Source organism: Xenopus laevis, chromosome 9_10S (genome assembly GCF_017654675.1).
Source record: "Xenopus laevis strain J_2021 chromosome 9_10S, Xenopus_laevis_v10.1, whole genome shotgun sequence".
NCBI classification, from domain to species: Eukaryota; Metazoa; Chordata; class Amphibia; order Anura; family Pipidae; genus Xenopus; species Xenopus laevis.
The window spans coordinates 107,299,944-107,320,244 of record NC_054388.1 but is presented as its reverse complement, the minus strand read 5'-3'; the positions used below and the strand labels follow the sequence as shown (position 1 = coordinate 107,320,244).

At 40.4% G+C, this 20,301-nt stretch overlaps 2 protein-coding genes across 8 annotated transcripts in view; both read left to right on the top strand.

The window, feature by feature from the left end:
• The window catches only part of LOC108703248 (syntaxin-binding protein 4), a 62,572-nt gene extending 59,256 nt beyond the window's left edge, over positions 1–3,316 (top strand). For all 7 annotated transcript variants that reach the window (XM_041578772.1, XM_041578775.1, XM_041578776.1 and 4 more), the window contains one exon: positions 1,518–3,316. In XM_041578772.1, coding sequence (XP_041434706.1) covers positions 1,518–1,647 — 130 coding nt within the window. In that variant the 3' untranslated portion in view covers positions 1,648–3,316. The remainder of the gene's footprint in view (positions 1–1,517) is intronic.
• An 8,545-nt stretch (positions 3,317–11,861) lies between these two features.
• ptx4.S (pentraxin 4 S homeolog) lies at positions 11,862–18,192 on the top strand. The gene is made up of 3 exons (XM_018239337.2): positions 11,862–12,379; positions 14,407–15,559; positions 16,446–18,192. Exons 1-3 carry the CDS (start codon positions 12,263–12,265, stop codon positions 17,084–17,086), a joined length of 1,911 nt encoding a protein of 636 aa, XP_018094826.1. The 5' UTR covers positions 11,862–12,262; the 3' UTR covers positions 17,087–18,192.
• Positions 18,193–20,301: the final 2,109 nt, after the last annotated feature.

The window sequence follows — 20,301 nt, the reverse complement described above, 5'->3', positions numbered from 1 at the left end:
CTGGCCCAGGTGTCAGTGGCCCCTCATGCTGCTAAACAATTGGCCTATTTCAGGGCTATTTCCATTTCTATGAGAACAAAGAGGCTAAATACATGAAATAATAGATAATAGTATGTACAGAAAAGAGACTAGGAGACTAGAGGTTGAGTGAGGAGAGGAAGGATAATAGTATGAGAGTGGGCCCCTGGTCTAAGGTTTTTGGGTGGGACCCTGGTGCCCCAGTCTGATACTTTGCTGATTGATGCAGGGTGTTGTGGGAACCCTGGAGCTACTACCTGGTCAGGAGGTGATAGTAGCTCCATGGATCCCCTGGGTCAATAGGGGCAGCAGCACTGAACAGAAGGCAAGAAGGACTGAGTGGTGCCTAGTGCAACTATACAGAAGTGCAAAGAGAGCATTTAATGAAAGTGGATTTATGTGCAACTTGCTGCAGGGAGAGAGCAGGAACCACAATTGCAATTGCAGAAGTACATGAGCCCTCTAATGTTTTCTCAGCCAGTGGAGACCTACAGGGACTAGATATTTGTGCTACTCTGAGACAACTTGCCATTGGTCTTCATTTTTTTATTTGCTGTTTTTGAATTATTTCGCTTTTTCTCAGCAGCTCTGCAGTTTGGTATTTCAGCAGCTCTCCGGTTGATATGGTCTAGATTGCCCTAGCAACCAGACAATGGTTCGTATAAGAGACTGGAAGATGAATAGGAGAGTAGGGATGTAGCGAACTGTTCGCCGGCGAACTTGTTCGCGCGAACTTCGACCGTTCGCGTCCGCCGAATGTTCGCGAACGTCGCGCGACGTTCGCATTTTGAGCTCGCGTTCGATTCGAATACAAATCGTTCGACCATTCGACCATTCGAATTCCTTCGACCGCTAAAAATCTAACGATTTCCATTCGTTCGAACGATTGTAAGCATTCGATCGAATGAAAAGCATTCGATCGAATGCTTCGATCGTTCGATTCGAATGAAAATCGTTCGATCGAACGATTAAAATCCTTCGATCGTTCGAATCGAACGATTTTAGCGGGTGTTCGAAGTTCGCGAACTGTTCGCGAACGTTCGCATTTTTTGCCGGTGTTCGCGAACGGCGTTCGCGAACACCAAATCGGCAGTTCGCTACATCCCTATAGGAGAGGCCTGAACAGAAAATAATTAAAAGTAACAATAAGATTGTAACTTCAAGAGCAATAGTTTTTTTTTTTTTGGCTGCCAGGGTCAGTGACCCCTATTTGAAAGCTGGAAACAAGCACAAGCAAATCATTTAAAAACTATGCAAAATAAAATATGAAGACCAATTGAAATGTTTCTAAGAATTAGCCATTCTATATCATACAAAAGTTAACTTGAATGAGAACTACTACTTTGTGGTCATCCCTTTCTTTCCTTCGCTCTGCCCCATTCCTTCCTGTATCTCAGTGCCTTCTCACCTTTCTGGTGCCCCATTCAACAAAAAGGCACTAGTTAAAAAACCGGCCCCTTATTGTGCAACTACATTCAACTGTGTGTTTCATTTCACAGGACGTCCAGCCAGAATATGATTTGGCCTTCACCATCACCACCATCTCCAGTCCTAGTGCGGAACCTCAGTGGAAGTGAAGAAGATATATTATGTGCAACCAAAGAACCCGAGGAAAAGCCTACAGAATAATAACACTGCTGACCCCTCTGTTGCCCTGCTGTTTACATATATCTATATACAGTATATGTATGAATGGACTGGGCCAATGGCGAGGTACCCAGTCTTTATCGGCTCCTGATTATGGGGGTAGCATTCACATGGATTTGAATCCTAGACATGAATAGGGGCTAAATGAGTGACCGCTTCCTTAGCCATAACAGAGGTACAAATAAGGAGATCTGGCCCCCAAAAACATGACTGTTATTTAGTCCACTGGACTTTAAAACAAATTTGTGTGTATTTTTTTATATATCATTGTGTCAGCCTGGATACAATTAAAGCTCCATGTTTAAGATGAAAATATCATGATACTAAAGTGAACTTAAAGCTTTGCTGCCAAACAGACCCTCATGGTTGCAAGAGGGTTTCATTATGCAAATCCAAACTCTTCTGATTGCAAGAAAAAAACATAAATCTGCAGATCCCAGAGATTTTCTCTTCCCCATTGTGCATGTGGGGGGATTCTTTTCCATTGGGTACCCAGTTTACTTTTTACCACCCAGGGGGGGGGGGCAGGTAAACCAGGGGCTTATAATTGGGGCCCTGCTTTTATTGGGCACCATGATGGTGGTTGTGCCTAGGGGTGTTCAGAGACTTGACCAAGGGGGAGTCTGAAGTCCAGATAAAGAAAGATTTTGGGAGAATGCACATTTGCTATCCCAGATATTTCTAAAAGGTCATATTGGATGTTAATTAGAGAAAGATTGGGATGAACATGTCTTAGATATCCTTGGAACTATGGCTAAATGTCCTGGCCAAATGCTGGGCCTCAAATGCCTCACCATTTCCCTATGGTGAAAATAAGTAAGACATTATGGGCATTTCGGATTTGCCCACCAAGAGATCTTTGATACTCAGGTCAGTCTTCAACAAGGAAGTCACCTTGTCTCATGGTTCAGTCCAGTAATGGCTAAACTTGTGTATTATAATAAATAAAGTACCCCTTGTTGGAAAATATGAGGATGTTAGAAGTAAGAGTTCCATGACCTGTATAAAAGCACTCGGCCTTCGGTGACTTATAATATACTTATATTTAACAATAGGTGGTACTTTATTCACTATGTATTTGCCTAGTTATGATGAATCTTCACTCCTGGTTTTCAGTAAATCAGTAACAAATTTTAGCAAATAAATACACCTAAAATAAGCAGATCATTCCAAAATGGCACCCCCGGCTATCTTTGCAACTTCAAGCATCACTCCTAAGAACCCTCCGGGGTGCTGGGAGTTGCACTTTAAAAAAAACCCCACCAAAGGACTCCCAAGTTGATCAGCCTTCATCTTTTGATCAGGTCCTGATTACACAGGTCCAAACTCCTTGTCAACTTTAGGGGAATTCTGGGATATGTAGTTCTGCGGCAGCTTTACTCCTGCATGTGAAACACCTCTGGATTACCCAGTTTTCATTTCTTACACTATCACGGTGAGGCCTCTCATACTAACAACGAGACACCACTTTCTATGTCGGAAATGACGTTGAAGGTTCTCCGTTGTCAGTGACAGATGCAGGAGATAGAACCATGCAACAATTACAGGATTTGGTAGCACTTATCATTACAGCCCAGTAACATGTCTCTGTATGGAAATATTGAAATGCACCAATTTCACCTGTTTCTTAAATAAAGATATATGTCATTAAGTGTAAGACCATTGTGTTTGTATGGGCAGAGCTGTGCCAAGGAGTATTGGTGCCCGAGGCAAGTACTTTTTTTTTTTTTTGCTTTGACCCAGCTCTCCACCTAATCCTGGCAAAGCCTGTTCCTCACTACCTGCTACCTGGGAAAATTAAGCAGATCCACGGCAACAAGAGAAGCATGCTTTGTGCAAAAAAATAAAATCCAATTTTTACTTTCTTTAATGAAAAAGAAACCTATCTGCAATAATACTTTAATTATAAAATGTGTACCGTTTTTATAAGAAACCTGACTGTATGCAGTGAAATTCCCTGTTCATTTACTGTTGTGGATAGGAATTGTCAGACGGTCCCTAACTGCTCTGCAGGGAAACAATCATACTTATGAACAGCAGGGGGAGCCCCCGCCTTACTTCCCAGCCATGCAGAACTCAAGCAGCTTTGTTTGTTTCCCTGTAGAGCAGTCGGCGACTGTGTAGAGATTTGTATTGGATTTTATTTTTGCCTTTACATCCCCTTTACTGTTTCCAACTCCAGCTGCAGGGACAAAGATCATGGAGCCAGATTTAAACAGATAAACTGGGATTCTATTTGGAGGATTATTTTGCTGCAGCCACTGGTTCTGCAGAGTTGGAGAAAGTTTGTAGTAAACAAAACAAAAACTATAAAATCCATATTAGATCACATGACAACACAGGACCCAGTGCAGTCTGTATATTCTGATTATTAATCAGTCTTGTTGTATCGGCTTCTGGCAGATATTATTTGACTTGTGCTGTTTTGATCATTTATGACGATCCCTAAGCAGCCCAGATCACACTGAGCATGTGCACAGTCTTGGTCTTGCAAAGATGTATAACAAAGTTACAAGATGGTGACCCCCTGTGGCCAACTTTGAAAGCATAAATCATTTGTTTGATTAGACTTGTGGTGCAGTAAGTTTATGTTTAGTACAAAATACTGCATTTCTAGCCTTGTTCTAGTTTAGACTTTAAATCCCATTTAAGGAGGAGAGCCCCGTTGTCTTGTCTCTCTTGTATCCATGAGTATACCTTGCACATAGCATGCGTTTTATCAAGCATGCTATACTGGCACTGGATGCAAGCACGGGCTGTGTTTTTTAATAAAAAATTCTTTATTTGCATAGAAAAACATATAAGATAGAATGAAACATCATTACATCTATAAATAGGGTTAAGTATTAGAATGGGCCTGCGCACACTCTTCGACCCACTCCAATAATAGCATACAATCTAATCTTCATATTACCCTAAATCAGGGGTGCCCAAAAGGTAGATTGGGATCTACCAGTAGACCTTGAGCTGGGGATCAGTAGATCTCAAGACACTGTCAACAAACAGCTTGTCTAAAATAACCCTCATATTTCTTTCTTTTCATTTGGATATATATTATGTTAAGGTTAAATACGAATTAGTTGTTTGTTTAATGTTCATTTTCTCGTAAATCATTAATATTAAAGGTATCAATCAATTTTTAAGTAATATTTTCCATGGAGAAAAATGCTAAAAAAAACGTTTGTGGATGTAGATCATAATGGGAAATCATGACTAAAAGTAGGCCTCGCATTAGTATGGGCACTCCTGCCCTAAATACAGGTATTATCCGGAAACCCGTTTTCCAGAAAGCTCCAAATTAAAGGCCATCTCCCATAGACTCCATTTTATCCAAATAGTCCAAGTTTTTGTAATAATAAAACAGTACATTGTACTTGATCCCAACTAAGATATAATTAATCCTTATTGGAAGCAAAACCAGCCTTTTGGGTTTATTTAATGTTTACATGGTTTTCTAGTAGATATGAAGATCCAAATTTTGGAAAGACCGGTTATCTGGAAAACCCCAGGTCCCGAGCATTCTGGATAACAGGTCCCATACCTGTAATAAAGAATTAAGAGTTTTCTCCCCTGGAGCCACTCCCATTTCCACACAGGTTTGTATCAGATGAAATGCATTAAAGGAATCAATAAAAATTCTCACGTGGGGGCTGTATTTTTTTTAAAATCCAGTAGCAAAGCTGATGGAGCTCTGTGAGGGTCAATTCTTAGGGCCCAAGTATCTCTTGTGAATAGCACGTTTTAATTTTTTTTTTTTCACGTTTTCTGACAACAAATGTCCACCTATGAAATGAGCAGCGGTCAATGGTTCCAGCACGGAGCAGTTCCAATTATTAAAGACCATTTAGGGCATTTCAGAATTAATTGCCGGTGCCCTACTGATCCCTTCTTTTCCCTGGTTCCCCTTTAATCTACCCGCTTGCAGTTTGTCAGAGGGACAGCGAGGAGAATCAGTTAACAGAGATTAAATATGGGACTTAAACACTTTCATTAATGGCATCCCTTGAAGCAAGAGCAGCGCCTAGGCAACAAAGTGGAAAATCAATGGCAATCTTCATGGACACCAAAAGGAGTTTTTCTTTTTTTTTTTATCTCGGAGCCACATAATGACATTAAAGCGATACTGTCATGGGAAAAAACATTTTTTTCAAAATGAATCAGTTAATAGTGCTGCTCCAGCAGAATTCTGCACTGAAATCCATTTCTCAAAAGAACAAACAGATTTTTTTATATTCAATTTTGAAATCTGACATGGGGCTAGACATTTTGTCAATTTCCCAGCTGCCCCTGGTCATGTGACTTGTGCCTGCACTTTAGGAGAGAAATGCTTTCTGGCAGGCTGCTGTTTTTCCTTCTCAATGTAACTGAATGTGTCTCAGTGGGACCTGGGTTTTACTATTGAGTGTTGTTCTTAGATCTACCAGGCAGCTGTTATCTTGTGTTAGGGAGCTGTTATCTGGTTACCTTCCAATTGTTCTTTTGTTTGGCTGCTGGGGGGGAAAGGGAGGGGGTGATATCACTCCAACTTGCAGTACAGCAGTAAAGAGTGATTGAAGTTTATCAGAGCACAAGTCACATGACTTTGGGCAGCTGGGAAATTGACAAAATGTCTAGTCCAATGTCAGATTTCAAAATTGATTATAAAAAAATCTGTTTGCTCTTTTGAGAAATGGATTTCAGTGCAGAATTCTACTGGAGCAGCACTATTAACTGATTCATTTTCAAAAAAAAATTTTTTCCCATGACAGTATCCCTTTAAGCATCCCAGGCCTGAATGCCCTGATTCACCGGCTAAAGTGATCACAGGCTTAGCAAATGCTGCGTCCACAACTTTATTCCAGGAAACAACTCCCCTTGGTGCATTTGGAATCTTCCTCAAGCCCTTGGTCACCGGCAGCCTCCACTGAGTCTCCTGATCTTACTTCTTTGTTACTGGAGCCGAGTCAGACCATGATATCAGGCGCCATACAGCTGCCCTACTCCGTAAGTCTGCATTGCACAAAGAAACCATTTTAAGGTGGTGTTCCCCTTTAAAGCAGCACAATATTTACATAAATTGTCTTTTATTTATATCTTGTATATTTGCACAATATGAAATAAAGCTTTATGATTTGTTTGCTACTTTATAGAACTTGCTGAGAAATTCCGTATGGTGCTGTAGTTTTGTTTGCTCTTCTTTCTTGTTCTGTTTAAAACGAATATTAATATATACAAATTGCAAATAGTATCCATGTTAAATCATTCCCTGTTCTTAAAGGGGACCCGTCACCCAATAAAATTATTCAAAATCCTATTTTATCACATTAGTCAAGCAAAATGAACTTTAATTACAGTGTATAAATTATTTGAATCCTGTTTCCTTCAGTCTGGGAATTCATAATTATAACAAGCAGGCAGCAGCCATTTTGTGGACACTGTTATTAAGACAATTCTTGTATCAATCTTGTATCTCCCAGCCAACAAAGCTTGAGAAGTTGTAGTCCTACAGAGGCTTGCCGAGAGCTGAGAGCATGCATATAGAACTAGAACGGATTTAAATGAACATGGCATTGAGATCTAAGAGGTACGCGCCAGCTCTCAATAAATAAGGCAGTGCAGTGAGGTGCATTGTGACGTCTACAGCCACCTGAAAAAGTAGTGGAAGCCCAGACATGTAACCAGTTGGTTCATCCCATTCTCCAAGCGCCAGACCTTTAAGGTTGGATGAACAGGCCCATCCGTTGGTGCAATGAATAAAGGCAACCTCTACAAGAGGTGGTTGAAAGGCTCTATAAAGGTGGTCTCCTATTAAGGCCAGCCATGGGCCATGATCCATGAAACAAGGGGCGTCAATCCCCCAAACTGTTTGTTATCTGGAGATCAGGGAGCTGCTGTGAGACTTGTTTGAGGAGTTGGTGACTCCACTTATCTGAGAGAAGCCACTGCAGGACTCCAGGCTGGACATGGAACCCCTAAGGAAACAAATAGGAGACAATGTTAGAAAACACAGACAATATAAACAGGCTTCTAGTCTGTATGGTTAGAGATTGGCAACAGGGAGAAGTGAAAGAGCTGAACATGGCGACTGTCTACCCTACTGGTACCATAAGAAGACTGATACAAGGGAGCAGGGCTGTTTTTGGGGAGTGAGGTTCAGAGCTTCATGATTGGTCTAGTAAATGACCTGTAAATGCATCAATGAGACAGGGACCTCTGTTATTACAATAGAATACCCTGGAAACATTAACTTTTTGTAGCATATGACAGGTGCTTGTCCACAGCATAATTGTTAGTATGTTATAAAATGGCCTGTTCTTAGCAACTTAATTTTTTTTTAAATAATTTCTGAATTATTTGCCTTCCTCTTAAGTCTGTTAAATGGTGGTCACAAAAACCGATGGCTCTTTGAGGCTACAATTTTATTGTTATTGCTCGTTTTTATTACTTATCTTTTCACACCACAAATTGTCTCAGAATATCACAGACTATATTGCACTAAAAGCTGAGTTAAAGGTAAACTACTTCTTTAAACCCAGTGTTTTTTAAAGTGAACTATGTGGGAGGGTATGCCACACCTCCTGTTGGTAGCAATTAGACCCACAAAACTGTTATGTTCAACCCACCTGAAATCCTTGGAAGCCAGAACCTCAAAGTAATACATAAGTTTGCACTTGTGACTGGAGCCCTGGAGAGATGCCAACAAGTCATCGACCCGAGCCATACTGGAGCCAGAGGCAGAACTGTGCATCTTCCATTGCAGGATGTAGATCCCAGGCCAGGCCTTTAAAGGATAACTAAACCTTCAAAATAAGTGAATGTAAAATTGATGAGGGGGCTATTCTAAACACTTTTGTAATGTACGTTGATGATTTATTTTGTTTTTATTCCAAGATATTAAGGAATACATGTACTGTTAATATGAATGGATTTTGTTCCAACAGCACCACCTGCTGGTCAGTTTCCCACCAGTCTGACCACCAAGTAGTCAAGGAAGTTGTCAGGAGAAAGAAAGAGGCTGCTCTGATTTTCTGCTTAGGAAAGAAATTAGAAACCTTTCTCAAATGCTTAGAATAACCCCCTCGTCAATTGTACATGCACTTATTTTAAAAGTTTACTTATCCTTTAAGCTAAAGTTCCCTATATCCTATCAGTGTCTTTAAAGGGGTTGTTCATCTTTAAATTAACTGTTATGATGTAGAGAGTGGTATTCTAAGTCAATTTGCTATTGTTTTTTTATTATTTGTGGTTTTTGAGTTATTTAGCTTTTTATTCAGCAGCTCTCCAGTTTGCAAATTCAGCAATCTGGTTGCTAGGGTCCGAATTCGCCTAGCAACCATGCATTGATTTGAATAAGAGACTGGAATATGAATAGGAGAGGCCTGAATAGAAAGATAAAAAGCAGCAATAACTATACATTTGTAGCCTTACATAACATTTGTTTTTTTTGATGGGGTCAGTGAAAAGAAGGGGTCATTTGAAAGCTGGAAAGAGTCAAGAAGGCAAAAAACTATAAAAAATAAAGGCCAATTGGAAAGTTGCTTAGAATTAGCCATTATTTAACATACTAAACGTTACCTTAAAGGTGAACCGCCCTAAACGTTCCTGTGTGTTGGCTTTCTACCTCTGGGGACTACTTGCCATTGCCAATAGCATTGGAAATTAAATGTACCAGGGAATGACCACTGGGTGTCACTGTTGTAGCACTGAGTTTTCTATAGGTAATTAATTAGCCAGGTCAGTGTTATTTGTGGTCTGTAGAACTACCAGGAGGGGCAAATTTCCAGTCCAGTCTTGGATTTGTCCATCTTCACTGCAACCAGAAACACTTTTCTGCAGAAAGGGTTTTTTTCTCCTGTGTATTAAATTTTTATATTTATTTTTTCTTGTTTTTGAAAGAAAACAAAATAAATTGATTTATAGTAACAGATGAAGGAGAAAGTGTTTGCGGTTTTATTATCAACCACCCCTTCCCCCACACTGACTAAATTAGGATGGAATTTTCAACTAGATTCGTAGCGATTTACCTAAGGGCACTGAGATAAAGCCCAGTAAATAAATAGTATGATGTAGAGAGTAAAATTCTGAGACAATTTGCAATTGGTTTTCATTTTTTATTATTTGTGTTTTTTTGAGTTATTTAGCTTTTTATTCAGCAGCTCTCCAGTTTGCAATTTCAGCAGTCTGGTTGCTAGGGTCCAAATTACCCTAGCAACCATGCATCAATTTGAATACGAGACTGGAATATAAATGGGAGAGACCTGAATAGAAAGATGAGAAATACAAAGTAGCAATAACAATACATTTGTAGCCTTACAGAGCATTTGTTTTTTTAGATGGGGTCACTGACCCCCATGAAAAAGCTGGAAAGAATCAGAAGACGAAAACAATTAAAAAACTAAAAAAAAAGATTATAATGAAGACTAATTGAAAAGTTGCTTAGAATTGGTCATTCTATAACATAGTAAAAGTTAATTTTAAGGTGAACCAACCCTTTAACCAAGTGCAAATTTGTGTTTTATTCACAGCAGGGTTTTACACAAATAGGTAGTTTTATATTCACACAATAAACAGTAAAAAGTATTATGTCACAAAACAGACTGGCCCACTGATTGCCTGAATCTCTCATGAACCTGTTTTTGCCTCAGTCAGTATTAGGGCAAATACATACAGGAAAATTACTAATATTTTACTCTTCTTTAAGAGAACTAATTGCTTTTTTACTCTACCAAAACTTCACAAGCGCCTCAACCACATCCTTGTTCCTTTTTCCTGGACATAAAATTTACTCATAGCCCCTTCCATATTCCACAGGTAATGACTTATCGATCGCAACACCTCTACTGACTTTTCTAACCTCCGTGAACACAACACTTTTTATTCTTCCATATTCCACAAGTGATGACTTATAGATCTCAACACCTCTACTGATTTTTCCAACCTCAGTGAACACAACACCTTTTATTCTTCCATATTCCACAAGTAATGACTTATCCATCTCAACACCTCTACTGACTTTTCCAGTCTCCGTGAACACAGCCCTTTTTATTCTTCCATATTCCACAGGTAATGATTTACCAATCTCAACACCTCTACTCAGGGGCGTAACTACCGGGGGAGCAGGGGGTGCAACTGGGCCAGGGCCCGCAGGGCCCCCCTGGCAGATTGCCGGGCTGCAGCTGGCTGGAATCGGCTGCAGCCGCATTGAAAAATCTCATGGACGAGGGTGGGGGCGGGTCCGGCTGCACTGCCCACGCCAGGGCCCGCCCCCACCTAGTTCCATTACTGCTTCTACTGACTTTTCCAACCTCAGTAAACACAGCCCCTTTTATTCTTCCATACTCCACAAGTAATGATTTATAGATCTCAACACCTCTACTGATTTTTCCAACCTCAATGAACACAACACCTTTTATTCTTCCATATTCCACAGGTAATAGCTTATCAATCTCAACACCTCTACTGACTTTTCCAGCCTCAGTGAACACAGCCCCTTTTATTCTTCCATATTCCACAAGTAATGATTTATAGATCTCAACACCTCTACTGACTTTTCCAACCTCAGTGAACACAGCCCCTTTTATTCTTCCATATTCCACAGGTGATGATTTAACAATCTCAACACCTCTACTGACTTTTCCAACATCAGTGAACACAGCCCCTTTTATTCTTCCATATTCCACAAGTAATGACTTAGATCTCAACACCTCTACTGACTTTTCCAACCTCAGTGAACACAACCCCTTTTATTCTTCCATATTCCACAGGTAATGACTTATAGATCTCAACACCTCTACTGACTTTTCTAGCCCCAGTGAACACAACACCTTTTATTCTTTACACTTGTTATCATGTATGCAGTATGCAGATTTAGCTGTAAGGTCATAGGTTTTTATTTAAAGCAACTTGAATACATTTTATTGATATCAGTTGTCTTCCCATTAAATAAAAATGGTATAATATTTACTCTAAAGGAAAGTTGCTACAGCAAAGCTGGGAATTATCTGCAGGTCTGTAATCAACACCAGCCGGACATAGAAGAGTTAAAATAAGAAAGTTGGAATTACAGAGCGTCCCACAAATATCATTTTTTACTGGAGTCTCCCAAGCAGGATATTTTCCTTGCAGCTAAAATTGGCTCATCAAGAATACTCCACGAGTCTGCAGAACTCATCTATTTGTGGACCAAACCATCTACTACATGGGGGGGTGGAGAGAGATTCAGGAATCAGATGGACAGAGGAGCTGGAGAGAAGAGGCAGCTCTCATAATTGGGAGGGGACAGACAGTGAGTACAGTAAGTTATTAAGGTAGTACGTGATCTGGACAACCATTAAAGGTATCTATTAAGAAAAGGAGATGGTTCTGTTGACTAGGAGGATGCTATTTTGAAGGTGGAGAGATCTTTAGAAGACCCTGGAAAATAATGAAACAGGGAAGATCTGCAAAAAAACTGAAGAAGCTGATTTAAAATTGAGATCCTAGAGCCCTGAATTATACACAGTGAGAAGCTGGAGGTTACACAGCAGCCGTGCCATGTGCTGAGCTAAAAGGCTTCCAGACGCCCCTGACACCTCTTGGTCCTTGTTTTCTCCAAGCCAACAACTACTCTTAAAACACCATGTTCTGGATTGTGGTCCTGAGCGCTTTCTTTCTCCAGGGTGTCCTCCTAGAACAGACCCGGGTTCTGGAGCAGAGAAAACCATTTTTCGAGCGTTTCCGCAGGCTAGAGGAACAGGTGGGTTGCATTGTGACTGTATTTATGGCTGGTGTATAATGGGATGCTGTGGGGTGTATACACAAGGTAGTAGCACATGGTCTACTAGTAAACCTCAAGCTAGATCACTGCAGATCTGCATTAAATTACTCTTCTAGGGACTTCCCAGTGAGATTTGCAATAGCTTCAGGTTTGGATCTAGTTCTACCATGGCAGAATAAAGGTAGTACACCCTGATGCAATAACTTCACTAAATATAGACCCCATATCCATAAAATGTGGTTACTCTACACAAAAGTCATGCACTGATTCATCTACAGGGGCTGAATGATCTCAGTCAGTGACTGCAAAGGCTACACTTAGTTGTGATGCCACACTTTCACCAAATCCCAGCATCAAAGTGTTGTTGTATCAACAACTTGTCGACCTCCAAGCAGGTGCATCTGTGGGCACAACTTTGCCCAATCTTCAAATGTCCAGCCACAGACAGACAAGAGGGTGAGGGGGTGCTATCTACTGATCCTCTTGCTGGGTGTGTTACTCCTTATAGCATTCATTCACTGATCTACCTGTAGGAGAATCATCTCAGCCAATCACAATTCAATTTTCCCTCTATATCTAAGCCAAAATTACCTTTAGGGAGCAAATAAGCATCTAGACCAAATCACATCCTAGGTGGCCTTCAGGCTGCCTCCTCCTCATCACTGATGCTTGGGTTGGTTGATGTAATGCAAACACCAAGTCTTCTCTGCTTTCAGAAAAAAAAACATTTATTGGGCTACAAAAGATGACTGGCTTGATGCCTGTTCCTAAGTGCATGTATCATCATAAGCTAAACTCAGCCTGGAATAAGAATGTTATAATACTAGCTCTGTTTTTTTTTTTGCTTAGCTCCACCTGGCACAAGCTCAGGAAGGTCAGCAGTGGTGTAACTAGATGGAACAGGACCAAACAGCCATTTCATTTTAGGGTACCAGAAAAATGTCTAGAACTTGACCTGTTTTAACAAGATATATTTAAATTGCTCATTACTCAGAAAATCCAGACAGCCCACTAATACATTCCACCTGCTTTCCAATGATATTAGAACACAACAGGGGAGGCAAATGTTACAATAGAGGCTTTCATATATTCTGAAAAAATAGCTAAAAACATGTAGTGTGTATTTGGTGTATGGTGTATGACAAAATGGTACATTAGGTATGGTCATGACTTGGTAGCCCATTGTTCCACTGCCAATTCAGTGTCTTCCCCAGTTAAAATAGGCAAGATATAACAGCAGGACAAAATGGCCGAAGTAGAGCAAGATTGAAATAGTAGGACATGGTGGTGACTGTAGGGAAAGATGGTGACTGTAAGGCAGGATGGAGACAACAGTGCAAGATGGTAACAGTTCTTGAAAGATGGCAAAAGTAAGGCATGCAGGAGACTGTGCAAGATGCTATATAAAGATAAATACAGGAGGGCAAGATGGGAGACAGTACAACAAGATGGACACAGCAGAGCAAGATGGGCATAGCATAGCAATATGGAGATAATAAACAAGATGGGCATAGCAGAGCAATAAAATATTATGGAGACCACAGGGCAAGAAGGTGGCGTTCACATTTTTCACATTTTCCCGTATACAAAACTATTTTTGGATGGATACAATGTAAAATCACATATTTATGTTTTTTCATTTCACCTAAGGCTTTTTTAGCTCCTGGGCCCCACCAGCTCTGGTTTCTGCCCTTGCTCTTACTAACACTAATAACTTCTTGTATAAGTTATAACTTTACCTGCAAAGTGTTCTGGGATGTAGTTTACATAACATTGTTACTGCATTTATCCTGTGTTTTAGGGCTTTATACTTGGAAATGGCTCTGAAATACTTTTGTAAAGAAGAAAATGTTCTTAATTATCCACCCCAAACACAAAAATCACCCTTGTTTTATGGTTTCCCCACCCAGTGTACAGTTAATGTACCATATGCTGTTCAATTCTAGAGCTCTTTCTACATGATATTCCAGTTTAGGCTCTAAGTCCTCTCCCTTTCTATCTTCCAGTTTCGTAGGTTCCAAGAGATAACACTGACACGTCTTCAGGGAATAGCAGAAAATTACAACCTGTCATACAATATAGACGCCCGTTTCCAGGACTTAGTTGACCAGCAGAGGTCCATCACAGAAACTCTAAATGCAACGAATGAAGTGAATCAGAGGGAAATCGATGGGGTAAAATTCTGGCTGAAAAAGCTCCAAAGGAAAACAAAGAAGCTTGACCTAAAGATCTCCTCCCTGGAGGAGTCAATGACTCAGAGGTATAAACAGGAGTTGAAAGATAAAAAAGCAAATGATGGGTTGATCTCAAACTTGACCTCAGCAATTGGCAGTCAGAAGAGGCTTATTATCCAGCTAGTTATGGACAAGAAATCACTACAAAAAACCCTGGACATATTTCAGGATTCAGTTCAAAGACAGGGAAGCAAAATAACTGCACTGGAGGATAAACTTAAAGTCATCATGCAAAATGAGATTTTGCCACCAAATGCTCTAGCTGCAGACCAGGATCTGAACCAGACTCCCGATAAGAATTTTCCAGGACCTCCAGGGATTAATCCAAATCCTTTAACTACCCAGCATCTAATGGCAAAGCTTCAGTCCAAGCACACCCAGATGAAGAAACTTCATGAGGAGCAACAACTGCTCATCCCAGCCCAGATGATGATGGCATCTATGACAGAACAACATGGAACTAAGAACATAAGCGTCCCAGCAGAAGAACCCCAGGGAGAAATGACAAAGAATGTGAGGTTGCCAGAGGAGCAACAAAATGGAATAGTGACAAAGAATGAAAGATTGCCAGAGGAAGAACAACATGGAATTGTGACAAAGAATGTAAGGACAACAGAGAAAGGGTTTGATTATGTGACAAAGCATGAGACATTGCCAGAAATGGAACAACATGATTATGGGTCAACTAATCGAAGCTTGCCTGAGAAGGAAGAACATGATTATGTGACCAAAAACATGAGGTTGCCAGAGGATAAACAATATGAAGTTGTGACAAGCTTACCAGAGAGAGACAGAGCAGACGTACAAGAAAGTAGGCCACCATCATCAGTAACAGAGATCCCAATAGAGCCGAAGGAACAGAGAACCACACGGAGCCCCACTGTGCAGAACACCAGGGAGCGGACAACCAAGCAACCTGGCACAAGTAAGTTTAATGGGTCTTAAATCTTAATGTGCCGAGGCAGCCATATTCTGGTGATAGTTTTGGGTGGAAACCAACCTAACATAATGCTAGCTATACAACACCATCCATCCATGCATGAATATTTATAAGCTGAAACAGAACTAAGAAGAGGGGAATAATTAAACTAAACTAATGGGGATTTATTTAGATGAAACTATTCAAACAGAATAAGCAACTAAAGTGTATAAGGCAACTTTTTCTGCCTCATATGGCACAGTTAGCTAATAGCGTCCTGAACAACAGAGATTTCCTCTATAGTAGTCAATAAGCACATTTGTCTACGGGCAGCGTCATTTTGTGATTGGTTCCTTCTGAGTTAAAGACTTAAGCAGGTTTGTGTTGCTATCTAATGTATCTTTTAGGCCCATGAAAATGTATTCTGCAATGTTTGCTAAATAGTTGTCAGCTCTGGGGGGTCACATTTTGGTGATTCTGTTGCTAGTGATCTCTAGGAGTACCACATGTCTATCCTCTGGAAATGCTGCACAGAGATTTTTCAGAAACAATTCTTAAAGGAGAACTAAACCCTAAAAATGAACATGGTTAAAAATGCCATATTTTATTTTGTAATCCTGAAAATGCTATAATGTTTTAATTGAAACATACACCGGGAGAGGTGAGAGCCCAGACCCCCATGAAGCATGCCAAAAAATACACAACATCCTTGAAGAGTAAAATCAAGGTATTATTTGCCCAATCTGGATGCATAACTCTAGCCGCTAGGCATGTTCACTGTAAAACATATTTTGAGTCATATAATTATGTAGAGGTGGGAGTCAACATTTTCTTAATGTGCCTGGAGTTATTGTAGCCTATTAATATCAAGTATTTTCTTACCTTTTTTCAGTATGTAATGTGGACTCCATGTTGGTGTTCCCCAATTCTTCCACTGAAAACTTTGTCACCTTCAGCAAAGGTCTAAGACATGGACTCCATGAACTGTCCATCTGCAGTTGGGTGAGGACTGGGGCCAGCTATCTGGGGACCATACTTTCCTACGCAACAGAAGACAATGATAATAAGCTGGTGCTACATGGCAGAAATGGAGCAGCTTATGACGCCCTCCACTTTGTCATAGGGGATCCTGTGTACCGGGAGTTGCCTGTGGTTCCATTTCTGGATGGCAATTGGCATCACACCTGCTTCATCTGGTCAGCCATTCAAGGTAAATACTGGTTTTATGTTGACCGAAGGTTGGCTTCTACTGGCTCCCGGTTTCAGAAAGGCTATGAGATACCTCCAGGAGGGTCATTGATTCTTGGACAAGAGCAAGATATCCTGGGTGGTGGTTTCGATAGCGCAGAAGCTTTTGTGGGAAACTTGGCTGGTTTTGCAATGTGGAATCGTGCTCTATCACCGGGAGAGGTCTCTGGCATAGCCACTGGGAAAGGTTTGCCAAGAGGTACAATCTTTACAATGGGAGACGAACCTTCACTGCATGGATCTGTTCAAAAAGTAAGCTGCACCTGCTTGGAAGACTGTATGTAGCAATGTACCCGGGCAGAATATTCAATGTCCCATGGCTCAGAACACAGATGTTGAGTATTCTGTGTATATTTGGTACCACTTTATACCATAAGACACCAATAATAAAGCTGGTAGACTACATTACTAAGCACTATATTTAAGCAATCAGTCTCCTCTGCATCAGCTATACCCGGATTGACTCATCAGTATCAGCCATTGCTTCCCATCATAGCACTTCATATTTAAAGGGACATCATTTTACCAAAAAACTTACTCTTTAGGCTATTTCTCGCTTTCTCTGGAATTCTGGTCAGTAAATGCAACCGAAACAGGCAGGGCCTGATTGGTACATTAAAATATTAGAGTTAATGATGTCTATTAACAGTAAATAATGTACCTTATGAATATGACTAACTGTACTAACCCAGAGGTTCTTAACACTCAGACTTGGAAGCTGTACATTTTGGCTCCATATAAGTTTCGTTTAAAATAATTTTTATTGTTTTTCCAAGTTAAACAAGCAGAAACTTTGACAAAAGATGAAGGCTGAACAGTGAAGCTCATTCAGTTACCAGATAAGTTTCAACATTGCTATGTTATAGTGGGCCAATAATTCATTATATTACATGATGGTGACCAGATAATTTTGAAATAATGAAAATTAAGCAGTCTATGGGGCCCAAAGCATTTTAGGCATATTAAAAACATGAGCTTAAAGGGTGACATTTGACTCCAATAAGTGTGCCCAGTTTTACATCTAGTAATTTCTCTTACTGAAGTCACTGGCACTGCACATGCTCAGTGTGCTCCTTGCTTCTCTAGGTGCTTACTGTAAGTAATTGATAGCAAAATGTTTTTTAATAATCAAAAACATACAATAAGACCATGGTGATGTTGACTATTTGATGTTCTGTGTCTTCAGTCTCTATACAGGTTTTAACAATAATAAAAAAAGGAACAGAGTATATGTGGATAATATAGGTACCATAATGTACCATCACAATGTGGTTTAAGTAAACGTATATATTATAATATTTGCTTGTGTAGTATATTACTTGCCTTGTAAAATGTCAACAATCACAATGATTGTTATTCTGGTATATCCACAAACTTTTTTTTTATTAAATCCTCCAAAACATTAACAATGTACAGCAAAAGTTTTTTTATTTAACAGACTAATTGAAACTGACTGCATTGGTGAAGAACAGCAATTCCCTTGTTTCTTTCCCTACTCCACAGTCCTTGTTTTGTTCTCTTAAAGTTGGCCTTGCGAGGAATTATTACTAAAATGTGTTCTCGACAGAAGGCAGGGCAAGCACAGCAGAACTTGGGCAAACAGGATCCTTTGGGGGAGACTTGTATTAACGGCTGGAACTTAAGTGATCCAAGAAGTGGCAATTACCTAGGACCCTTGGCATGGTGGATAGTAAAGATGGTGACAGAAATGCAAAATGGAAAGGGGAAAATGGAGACAGTTGGGCAAGATGGTAGCATTAGTGGAAGATGGAGTTACTGTAGTTGGACACAATGGGAACAGTAGGGCAAGTTTGAGAGTAAATGACAGCTTGACAAGATGACAACAGAAAAGCAAGATGGTGACACTAGGTAATTATGGAGATAATGAGACAAGACTGTGACAGTAGGCCAAGGTGGTTACAATAGGAGACGATGGAGACAGTTGGACTAATGGTGACAGTATGACAAGATGGAGACAGACAATGTTACAGCAGCAGCACAAGATAAGATAGACAATACGGCAATAGGGACTATAGGGCAATATAGCAAAAGTTCAGAATGATGGAATCAGTAGAGGAACATCTCAACAGTGGAACTAAAGAGCAACAGTAGGGCAAGATGTAGATTGTAGCACAAGGTGAGACTGTAGAGCAAGATGACAACAGCAACATGTAATATCTGTATTGCTGAACCTGTAGCCTTCGTTTATTGGAGTGCAATTACAGTCCCTGATTCTCCAGTCGGTTCTGGGAGTTGTGGTGCAACAACAATTGAATAGATTAGACAATTTTACTAAATATAAATAACAGTGTGCTCCCACTCCTAATGACTGTCCGGAGTCATGAATCCAACATTAATCACCCCAGGAGATGAATGAATATAAGCCTGGTGGGCTCTGCTACAGCCTGAAATAAATCTTCAGGTATTATTCCTATGAGGAAACGAATGTGTGTAAATCACATGTTAAATTTATGGACATGTCATCTCTTGGGACTTTGTAAGCAACATTGGTTTCTTGGTATGTTTGCCTTACGGTCTTCCCTACTACAGTTGTCTTTTACTGTGTCATCCAGAGAGAGGATCTCCCACCGTGCAGAAGGCCATAAATAAGCTAATATTAGCTCACAATCCTTTCCATTGGTTCAAGTTACTTGTCCCTCAGTATTCAGGGCTCAAGCTGTCAAGGAAAAAACTCACAGCAGTGTCTTTGACTTGTACAATAATGTGCCTGTGGAAGAATCTGGTTGGCATTCTCTTCGATGTGTCTTCTACATGCCTTGTCTTCTACATGCCTTGTCTTCTACATGCCTTGTCTTCTACATGCCTTGTCTTCTACATGCCTTGTCTTCTACATGCCTTGTCTTCAGGTAGGGTTGTCACCTGGTCGGTGTTTTACCGGCCTGGCCGGTAAAATAGATTCTTGATGCCAATGTTAGTAATAGGATAAAATGGCAAGAATATAGGAAGGCAGGTATTTTTTTCCAGAAAAGGTGGCAACCCTATCTTTAGGGAGGCTCATTAGGGTTCCTCTAAATAAAGATTTAATAGATGGAGACATCAGAAAAGAGGTGGAAAAGGCACTGGAGCATGATTTGGCACTAGGGTTGCAACCTTTTCTTGAAAAAAATACCGGCCTTCCTATATTTTTACGCATTTTCCCTATTAATAACATTGGGCTCAAGCTTCATTTGCACTGGCCAGGCCGGTAAAATACTGGGCAGGTGGCAACCCTATTTGGCAACCCCAAGTGGGATACGAGTTTCCTTCTGCTTCAAGACTGGCTTTAAGCCTCTCCATGCAATGGACCTTTGGAGAATTTGCTTTATCTCCACACACTGCCCAGTGAGAGGCGTGAGGTGACCCTACGTGTAATGAATATGTAATGGACTAACTAAGCACTTGCCACATTTGTTTAGTGACTGGACAAGGCGAAACACAGTGATAAATATCTGGACTTGGAGCCAGGCCTGTGCAACGCTACAGCAATCAGCAACATTAGA